The sequence below is a fragment of the Elephantulus edwardii genome, unplaced genomic scaffold (genome assembly GCF_000299155.1).
Source record: "Elephantulus edwardii isolate Elephantulus edwardi_28Jun2011 unplaced genomic scaffold, EleEdw1.0 scaffold00188, whole genome shotgun sequence".
Taxonomy (NCBI): domain Eukaryota; kingdom Metazoa; phylum Chordata; class Mammalia; order Macroscelidea; family Macroscelididae; genus Elephantulus; species Elephantulus edwardii.
The window spans coordinates 1,985,380-1,996,857 of NW_006399938.1; the positions used below are offsets into that span (position 1 = coordinate 1,985,380).

General features: G+C 35.1%; 1 protein-coding gene across 1 annotated transcript in view; it reads left to right on the plus strand.

Moving 5' to 3' along the window:
* TLL1 (tolloid-like 1) overlaps positions 1 to 11,478 on the plus strand; it is a 374,269-nt gene that overhangs the window by 184,178 nt on the left and 178,613 nt on the right. The window contains exons 6-7 of the mRNA XM_006896658.1: positions 1,256 to 1,434; positions 8,397 to 8,502. Coding sequence (XP_006896720.1) covers positions 1,256 to 1,434; positions 8,397 to 8,502 — 285 coding nt within the window. The remainder of the gene's footprint in view (positions 1 to 1,255; positions 1,435 to 8,396; positions 8,503 to 11,478) is intronic.

Below are 11,478 nucleotides of genomic sequence, written 5' to 3' on the forward strand. Positions count from 1 at the left end.
AAAAATAAAGAAATTAAAATATTTATAAAAAACCCAAAAAACATCAGAATAACTCAATTTGGGAAAAAATAAAATGAGGAGGTAGAGGAAAGATCATAAGTTTTTTCTCCCTCTCTTTCTCATTGCCCTTGAGTCAAAAGTGACTCATAGGTGACCCTCCATTGGGTTTCCAAGACTGCATTCACATGGAAAGAGATTGTCCATCTTTTTCCCATAGAGTTGCTAGTGGCTTAGAACTGCCAGAGAGTCACAGTTTTGAGTTTGCAGGTGTCTAAGATCCCCTTTCTCATTTTTAGAGACAATAAAAAGACTGTTAATTGTACTTGCCCTGCCTATGCAGGTTTTCTATCTAATGAATGTGAAAGGAGTGGATGCAACATGAGGTAGCTGAGTCTGACTTCTACCTACTTCATAAAGTGAAACTGTCCCCATCAATAATAGCTATAGCAATAAACAGCTGCTAGATCAGACACCCCTCCTCCCAAGTTCCATATTAAGGAAATAAGTTGGAGGATGAGGGAGGCAAAAAAATATCACCCAGTGCAAGTATAGATTTAGTCCAGTAGTCTCAAGGCATAGTTCTTCAATTAGTCCAGGTTTTCAGGTTTCAGTTGAGCTGTCAGCTTTTTCTTCCATTATGTGGCAGGAACAACAAAACTTTTAACTGTGGTCTCTATCTCTGGATTCCTTTGGTTACACCTTGTCACAGTGTCTCTACAGCAATACCACAGTCTGTCCACTATAATCACCAGGGTCTCGCTCCTATTCTCTCACTCTCACCAGGGTCTTGAGCTGGTCTCATTCTCTCAAGGGTCTTGCTTCTCTCTCAAGTCTTGCTACTTTGTGTGGGAAGCACTCTCTCTCTCTCTATCTCTTATTATAGTCCCATAGCTGTTGATGATTTTCAAGACCATGTATCTTCAGTTAAAGTAGCTGGAGACCAGCAGAAGCTACTGTAATAGCTAGAAAAACCTAACTGTAAACCAGCACTGCAATTAACAAAAAAAGATATTTAGGAGTGCCTTGTACACTGATTCTCATTTACTCAAGATCAATTATTTATTGCCTCCTGTCATACATAGTCGTATCAAGAAACCAGATATAAGACATTTATCAATAAGAGCTTGTTCTGCCTCTGAATGCATTCTTTGTACCTTACAGTTTCTGATGTTTTTTTTTTACAAAACTTTCACCATATTGTAATTGCCCAACATCACTCTTTCTACCATCATTTCTATGTCCTACTTTATTCCAGATGCTGTTCTTATGTAGGTCGGAGGGGAAATGGACCTCAGGCAATCTCTATTGGCAAGAACTGTGATAAATTTGGAATTGTTGTACATGAGTTGGGCCACGTGATAGGTTTTTGGCATGAACACACACGCCCAGATCGAGATAACCATGTAACCATCATAAGAGAAAATATCCAACCAGGTGAGAAATTCAGAATATGCTACTTCTAATAGTGGATTAAAATATTTTAATTTCATTTATAATATTTATTATTTAATTTCTTTAAAAGTGTAAGCTAGTTATTTCCTATAGTAAAATCAGCATTTTGTTTGATCAAAGAATAACTAGGAGAGTTTTATGTAAGTTGGCTTTTATATTCTTCCTCCTGGAGATGAAAATATTTTTTGTCTTTTAGGCTTGTTTGTTTACCTTGCTCATTATTTTTCATGTCTATGCTTTCCAATAATTAGTGTAATATATTGATCCAAAAATTAATATTACTAAGTGCATTTTAATATTTTTCCATATAGTTCTAGAACATATGTTGAAGATGTATGCTAAAAATGCAGGATTTTTCATGAAATGTGCAGTATTGCCTTAAGAATCTATATATTTTTAGTATAACTTCTGCTAAGAATTCCTAAGAAATGAATTAGTACTTGAATAACCTAAACAATATCTTTGATATTTTTCCCTAAAAATTTACTCCTACTCTAAAGACAAATTCTTTAAAAATAGGGGTTTTTTTTTAGTACTTGAAAGACAATTTTGAATTCTAGTTTAATTTCTGTTAATATGTTATAACTTCCATTTAAAACTTTTATTTTTTTATTTTAATAATTCAAAAATCTACACATTTTAATTACCCTTCCCTCCCCCCCTGCTAGATTCTTTATAATGTTCCATAAGCAAAATAAATGTACGTTCTAATTTGTCAACAGCCATTTCTAGAATTTTCACATTTTATACTAATTATTTATTAATAACACGATAGATATCATTTCTCTCCTAAAAAAAATCCCTGCTACTAAATTCTTGTATGAGATATATTAAAATTATTGTGAGTGAATGAAAATAGTGATAATAGTTTATGTTGACAAATTAAGGGATATGTATTCCAAAGGAAATTAAGTTTAAAAGTACGAAAGTACTAAGTAAACATAAGAGTGATTGAAAAGTTATGCTAAAGGAACATCATGAAAAGACTGTTATTATAAAAAATGAATTGTGTTTATTTGACCATTATTGATGCAGTGTATTTGACAAATGGAAGATTAGTTGATCATGACCTTGGAAATTTATACCAGGAATTATTAATCTGAGAATTTAGGTTTTATCTTTTAACATCTGTGTATAACTGAAGTATTGCAAACAGAGCAAGTTTATATTTTTAAAATGAATCTGTTAGTTTTATGACTATTTCCTGACGGTGCAAATGTGTGTGTGCGAAGGATTAGCATAAAGTCAGGACAATCTATAGGAAGCTGAAATCAGTAGTCCACAGGAGATTAATAAAGCTAAATTAGTGCAGTATAAACCAAGAAGGAAGAAGAAGGGTTGTCTTATAAAAGTATTTTAAGTAAAGTGATATCATGTGAGTGCAAAATTTCAAGGTTATCTTTTTGGGGAATAGAAAAAAACTGAGGACAGTATTATCAACACATCTGAAATAAGACAAATGGATAAGAAGACCAAATTGGAGAAAGAAAAGCAAATAATGGTTTCATTAACATCTTGACTTTGACAAACCTTTGTATTATCTTAGCAGAAATGTTTAAAAGACAAAGGAAAGGTTACTCTGAACTTTAGCGTGTATCTCCAGATGAAAAGAAAATTATAGTAAAATTAATTGTGTAGGTAAAATTGGAAGGAAGGAGAAGTTTGAGTACAGAAAATGGAAAACACCAATATTTAAACAATATTTAGTAGAAGATTCACCCCACCTCCTTACCCCATCCAGGCAGGGGTGAGTGAGGACTAATAAGTTATGATCTACGAGGAAAGAAGAATCAATGAAATATGTGCTATTACAGAATCCCAAATAGGCAATCATTTCAATAACAATCTATTGTGAGGTCAGGTGTGTGTGAGATGATGAGGTTGGCTATAGATAGGGCAAGGTTCAGAGCCATTGTTCAAAGGGTCACTATGAGATAAAGGTGACTCAGTGACACATCACAACACAATCTGTTGTACTGATTATCAACAAAGAGTAGTAAAGGGCATATATATCCCTTTTACTGCGTAGAAGTGTGAAACAAATTATGACCTTAATTATGTTATTCAGGACAATAATAATATTTTTCTAAGATCACCTGAATACTTGGAAGTATTCTAATAATATGATCTGTGTGGATCATAATAAGTTATGACTAACATTTAAAAGAATGGAAATCCCAGAACACTTGATTGTGTTCCTGCGAAACCTATACCTAGACCAAGAAGCTGCTTTGTGAACAAAGCAAGTTTTAAATGGTTGAAAATTAGAGTCTAGGTGGTTCAAAATTAAGAAAGGTGTGTGTCAGAGTTGTATTATTTCCCCATATATATTCAATCTGTATGCTGAAAAAATTATTTGAGAAGCTGGACTCTATAAGGAAGAATGTGGCATTTGGATTGGAAGAAGACTCATCAATAATCTTTGTTATATGAATGACACAACTTTTTTTGCTAGAACTAAGGAAGAATTGAATCATTTACTACTGAAGATCGAACACTGCAGACTTCAGTATGGATTGTATCTCAAGATCAAGAAAGCAAACATTTTCACCACTGGACCAATAAGCAACATCTTGATAGGTGGCAAAAAGATTGAAACCCAATCTTTCTTTATCTTTCTTGGATCCACAATCAATACAGTTAGTACCAGCAGTCAGGACACCAGGGGCCATACTGAACTGGTAAAGTCTGAAGTCAGGGACCTCTCCAAATTACTGAGGGGTTAGTTTGAGAAAAAAAAAAGTGCCTGATTCAGACCATGGTCTTTTCAAGCACTTACTATGCATCTGAAAGATGGACAATAAAGAGAACAGAAGAAAAATTTATGCCTTTTCACTGTGATATTGGAGGAAAGTACTGAATATCCCATGGACTTCCAAAAGAACAAACATATATTTTGGAGAAGGTGAAGCCATATTGCTCATTGGAAATAAGGATAGCAAAGCTTAACTCATATAATTTGGGCGTGTTACTAGGAGAGGCTATACTTTGGAGAAGGACATTATACTTGGAAAATTGGAGAGATGGCTAAGAAGAGGAAGAACCTCAACTAGGTGAATTGACACAGTGACTGTAGAAATGGGCATAAATGTGTCAGAAATAGTGAGGTTGGCACAAGATAGAACAGGATTCAGATCTGCCATGCATAGGATCATTTATACATGACTTGAGGGTACCTAACAACAACAGTATGAACTATCAGACTCGATAAAAGCACAACAACAAGAAACATGAAATGGTCCATAGTTAGACACATATCTTCATTATATTTGTGGCTTTCCATAGAGGCTTTCTTATGGGAGCTTTGGTAACCTAGTGGTAAAGAACCTTGCAGTTCCGAAAGCATATGACTGAAATCCACCATCCACTCTGCCAGATAATGTTGGACAATTTCCTCTTGTACAATTAACTGCCTCTGGAAATCCACTGGCGGTCAGGTATGGGTTGGGTCTAATGCAATATAACAAAACAACAGAGGCTTTCTAGTCTCTAGTTCTAGAGACTCAGAAGGAAGCTCTGGTGGCCTTGTAGTAAGAAGCCACACTACCATCTCAAAGGCAAATGGGTTTAATCCATCAACTGTTCTCTGAGCAAACGATGGGCAATCTTCTCTTTTGCAATTAAACTACCTATAACAACCCACTGTAGGGGCAGCTATCAGTCTTTTCCCATTAATGGCACAACTGTTACTCAGAAACATGAATTCAAGTTTTATTTGAGAACAATGGCTAATAAGAAAGGAGATTTTATGGTACTTGACTGCTAACAAAAAGGTGAATTTTTTGAAACAACCAGCCACTCCAGTAGAAAAAAATGAGATGGTCATCTTTTGTACACTTTTGATAATCCCAAAAGAAAGTTCTATCTTGTACTTTAGGTTTGCTGAGTTGGATCAAACAAGGGCAGGTTTTAGCTTTATAGTTTTATGTAAAGTTTATGAAAATTGCAATAATCAAGTTGGTATCAGGATTATATTACACTGATCCATGACTTTAGAATACAACATGAAAAGGAGGCCTATCTATCTATCTATCTATCTATCTATCTATCTATCTATCTATCTATCATCTACCTACCTACCTACCTATCTATATTGTTAAGTTTGAGTTACCCTGCTGTTCTGTGTATCTGATTCTTTTCTATTGTTTTATGAATTAAGTTTGATTTTATTTGTTTAGATTATACATTTCTTTTAAACTATCACACAAACCTGTGTCAGGTTAAATGCTCAGTTATATACATTGAAATGTATTACTTGAGTTTATTTAATGTTTTGTTTCAAGAAGTTTTTGTAACACATGTTGCATTAATTGACAAATATATTAACCATATCCTACTTAAGCTTGAAATTTTCAGAATGTTATGGATTGGGAATTGTAAAATCAGCTCCATTGTTTTATAAAATACCTCCCTTAGAAATTATACATGAAATTACTCAGATGAAAATTTTCTCATTTGCTTCTGTCTGCAATGAAGAGAATACAAAACATTTCTGAAGAATTTTTGTAATACAGAAAGTCATAACAAAGATTTAGAAGCACTTGTTTTACCATATGGACTGACTAGTTTATTAAAAACCATTTAATGTGTACATTAATGGATAGACCAAAACACTTTGGTCTAGTATTTGAGTCTTGTAACCAAAGGCTTATTTCTGTCATCCATAATGTGCAAATGAAGAGAGCAAATTTCCTTACCGCATGAAGGAATGGTGTTATACTCTCTGCCAAACTTTATTTCTTCATTGTCTTTTGAAAACTTCCTTATGGTGGTATTCAGAATAAAAACCTACTCCTCTCCATTTTTAAACTACACCCTTGAATTCTTACTTCTGGCGTGACAACACTGATTCTGATATAGAATTTTATTTTAAATGGTTTTAAAGTCTGTGACCTTTTGGAAGCAGCTCACCGGATCTTGCTTCTAAGGCAACAGTGGATTAGTAGGCCTGTGCTCAATTGTTTTTGCCACTCATTGACTCTTGCGTCTACTAACATGTATTGCATAGTGCCACTGTTATAAAACGGTACTGACATCGGGCTTGAGGAGAGACTTAGAAAGAACAGCGAATTGGGGAGGGGGTGAGGTAAAGAAAAAAGTGCAGCAATGAATAAATGAAAATCCAAAATCTCTGTAAATGTTCATTAAAAATAATAAAATTTTAAAAAAGGGAATAAATATTTCATACTGCATTGAAACTGATGATGGAGAGAACAGTTTAAACGTGATATATTATTAGATATTATTATTATGACAAGAGTCCAGAATGAAGGTTGGCTACATAGTCGAGTGGTCTCGGGGGAGGGAGGGATTGTATAACAATGAAAGAATTTTTCTTTTACTTTTCAAAGAGAAAAGCGAACTGGGGGAGGAGAGGGTGTAGGGAGAAAAATGCAACAATGAATGAATGGAAATCCAAAGTCTCTGTAAATGTTCATTAAAATTAATAAAAAAAATTAAGAAAGATGTGTGTCAGAGTTGTATCCTTTCTCCATACTTATTCAGTTTGTATGCTGAGCAAATTATTCAAGAAGCTGGACTCTGAAGAACAATGTGGCATCAGGACTGGAGGAGGACTTATCAACAACTTGCGGCATATAGAGGATACAATATTGCTTGGTGATAGTGAGGAGGACTTGAAGTTTTTGCTACAGAAGTTCAAACAACAAAAACCTTCAAAATGAACCACACATAAATGTTAAGAAAACAAAAATCCTGACCTCTGGACAAATAGGCATCATTTTGATAGATGGAGAAAAGATTGAAACTGTTGATGACTTCAATTCTCTTGGCTCCACAATCAGTACCCTTGGTACTAGCAGATAGGAGATCAGGAGACATACTACACTGGGAAAATCTGTAATCAGGGACTTCTTCAAATTATTGAGGATCAGCAATGTCTGCTTGAGGACTACAGTGCATCTGATTCAGATTTTGGTCTTTTCAGTCACTTGTTATATATAACTGAGAGCTGGACAGTGACTACGGATGACAGAAGACAAATTGATGTCTTTTGAGTTGTGGTGTTGCAGAAGAGTATTGAATATCCCACAGGCTGCCAAAAGAACAGATATGTCTTGGAGAAGGTGCGGCCCAAGTGCGCTTTGGAGCCAAAGATGATAAAGCTTTGTCTTACGTACTTTTGTTATGTTGCTTGGAGAGAGACATCATGCTTGGAAAGGTGGAGATGTCAGCAAAAGAGACAAAGACTCTAAGTCAACCAGATTGGCACAGTGACTATAGCAGTAGGATATGTTAGCAATTGTGAGGATGGCACAGGACAGTGTTCAGATCTATTGTTCATAGGGTCACCATGTGTTGTACTCGATGCGATGTTACCTAACAACTTATTGAAAAAAGTCAAGCCAATACTAAGATGATGTTGTTGTGGAGCTGACAAGTGCAGACAAAAATGAGAAAGCCATGAGGTAAAAATTTGATGTTTAATTATTCTATATAACAGTGAAAAAGCAGCAGATATGTTAAATGAGAAATATTATGAGTTGATAAAAGACTCCACATAGGAAACCAATACAACGTATGCTTTGTATAATCAACTCCCCCTCTCCCATAAATTACCTTATTGATGAAATTAAGGGAGCTTTAGTGGCGTAGTGATAAGGAGTTGCACTGCCAACTCAAAGGCAGGCAGTTCACATCTACTAGCTGCTCCTTGGGAGAAATACGGACTTTCACTTCCTTTGTGATTTACAGCCTCCGAAAACTTACTGGAGGGTTAGCTATGAGTCAAGACTGAGTGAATGAATGAAAGTCAGCATTTTTCCTTCAATAATTTAATATTTATTATAGTACATACCCAGATACTGGATATATCTTTTGTGTGGCTTGCTAATAGTAAACAGCAACATGAATACCACACTTCAGTAAAGTAAAGAAAGAGGGCTTAGAAGCTTTCTAAGCGGTTCTTTATTTCCAATTCTTAGGCCAAGAATACAATTTTTTGAAGATGGAGCCTGGAGAAGTGAATTCACTTGGAGAGAGATATGATTTTGACAGTATCATGCACTATGCCAGGAACACCTTCTCAAGGTTGGAGTCTCAGGTTATACTTTTTGACTTTTAATTCTTTTCCTCATGTGATTCCTCACAAAGTTATATTTGACATTAGAAATAAAACCACCTTTAAATAGCATTGCCTTATGGCAAAATAGAGTAAAAAAAAAAAAAAAAAGCAAAATCTTCATGAGCTTTTCTTGTGAATATCAGACTTTTGAACAGATTTTTTAACGTATTATCACATTTTCTGTCAAATGCATAAACTGATCATGACAATTTAAGATAATTTACATAAATGGAATTATTTTCTATATCCAAAGCACAAAAAATCAATTAAGGCTATACTCATACCAGCCTATTAAATTGGCAAAACATTATTTAAAAGAAATTATACCTTCATAAGTAATTTAAGGAATGTGGTTGTTGTATTGGAATTGTTATACTCCCTATACAACTTGTATCCAATATTGTATGTTTCTTTTTGCTCAAGTAAATCAGTAGTGTGGAAACATTAGTATTAGAGTCATAGTTTGCTTCCTGCAGTTAAAATTTTATTCTATCCCTCATAATTTTAAAATTGTATTATTACTCATTGACTACCATTTTTGGAAATTGTTTGAAATATATGCCTTGAATAATACTTTCTTAAGATTATGCCAATAGGCAAAAAATAATCAGGTAAGAAATTTGAGATTGTAAAACCATTAAAATTAATTCATTGCCTCTTTTTCTCACTTTCTGCCCATTTTCACTCATGTACTTGCAGTAATACATTCATTTTACACCCTTTATGTCTATTTTACAACTCATCAACAGTTTTTTCTTTCTTTATTGTAGTGAAGGTTCACAAAGAGATTGGTTTCATTCATTCATGCACATTTTCCTCTCCCTCTCCTGAAACTCCTTTTGTAATGTTTTTCTGTTCCATGCTATTAATTGTCATACACAAATTTCTAATTGTCCATTCCTTTCAGGTTGTCCTTCCTTTTCACCCATTCCAGGGCATTATTCATTCTCTATCTATTATTTTCTCCCTCTGACCCCCTCTACTCCATGTTGATCCTTTTATTAGAAGGTTTATGCTGTATTTGTTCTTTTGTGCCTGAGATATTTCACTCAGCATAATGTCTTCTGGACTCATCTATTTTGTGTAGTGATATATGAGTTTATTGTTTTTCCGTGCTGCATAATATTCCCTTATGTGAATTTACCATATCCATTTTATTATTGATAGGTATTTGAATAGTTTCAATCTCTTTGCTTTTGTGAATAATGCTGCTATAAACATGGGTATACATACAGCTGTTTTTTTCATAGCCTCTGATTAATTTGACGTATATTCTCAGTGTGATTGCTGGGCCAAATGGTGTCTCCAGTGCCAAATTTTTGAGGAAATACCAGAGAGCTTTTCATAGTGGCTATACCATTTTATGTTCCTACCAACAGTTTATGAGAGTTCTGATCTTTCTACATCTTCACCAACATTTTTGTTTGCTGTCCTTTTGAACTTTATAATTTTAGCTGGGGTGAGATGATGGCTACTTTTTGTTTTGGTTTGCATGTCTCTAATTGTGATTAAACTGCCTCTAAAAATCCACATTTTAAAAACCTACATATTGTAGTGTCTGCAATAATCGCTTATGATTTCACATATTGTTTTTGGTATTTGTGTGACATAAGACCTTCTTCGGTGAATCTATTATTCATCTCTTTTGCCCATTTTGGATTGTTGTTGTTTATGACTCATAATGACTCTATGAATACCTAATCTGAACCCTGTCCTATCTTGTTCCATCCTCACAGTTTCAGACACTCTCAGGCTCTTTGCTGCAGTCATTGTGTCAATCCATCTGGATGAACATTTTCTTCTCATTCACTCTCCTTCCACCTTCCCAAGCATGATGTCCCTCTCCAATGTATAACTTCTCCTAGCAACATACCAAAGTGTGTGAGAAGGCTTTTCCCATGAGCAGCCTCAGGTGATCTATTGAAATGATTCACTACTTGCTTGACTTGAAAAACCCCAGAAGATCATGCAAATCAAGAGACTCAAATCGCTGAATCCTTTTTAAGAACACCTGGGACATTGTCCAGGCCATCAAGGGTATGCATAATCATAAAGCCACCAAGTATCTGAAAGAGATCACTTGGCAAAAGCAGAGTTTGCCATTCCAGCATTACAATGGTGGAGTTGGTAGGTGTGCCAAGGCCAAACAGTGGGGTTGGTCACAGGGTTGGTGGCCCAGAAAGAGTTCTCAGGTGTTGCTGAGTATGTTTAAAATCAGATAGTAATACTGAACTTAAGGTTTTAGATGTTGATTCTCTGATTCATTGAGCACATCCAAATGAACAAAGCTCCCAAGATGTGCTGCTGCACATACAGAGCTCTTGGTCGGATTAACCCCTACATGAGCTCCCCCTGCTATATTGAGATGATCCTTCACGAAAACGAACAGATTCTTCCTAAAACAGAAAAGAAGGTTGCCCAGAAATATCTTTCAGAAGAAAATGAAGGGAAGGGGGTGGTGGAGAAAAAAAACACCCCAAAGAAACAAAAACAAAAACCAAACAACTTATGGCTTGAGTTTCATCAAATAAAATGAAAATAACTTTATAAAACAAACAAACAAACAAACGTGTATGAGATGAAGCTTTATCATCTTTGCCTCCAAAGAGCACTCTGGCTGCACCTTCTTCAAGACATATCTGGTTGGTGTTTTTGGTTTTGTTTTTTTTGCAATCTCTGGCGTGTTCAACAACTCTCCTCAACATCACAGTGCTAAGGCATCAATTATTCTATCATCCTTAGTCATTGTCTAGAAAAGATCATGGCTTGAATCAGGTGCACTTTAGTCCTCAAACAGGCAGCATTTCTCTGCAGTAATTTGGCAAAGTCTAGGACTGCAGCACCACAGCTCAAAGGAGTCAATTCTTCTATCCTCCCTAGTCATTGTCCAACTATCTGATGCATAACAAGTGATTGCAAAAACCATGGCCTGTATCAGACAC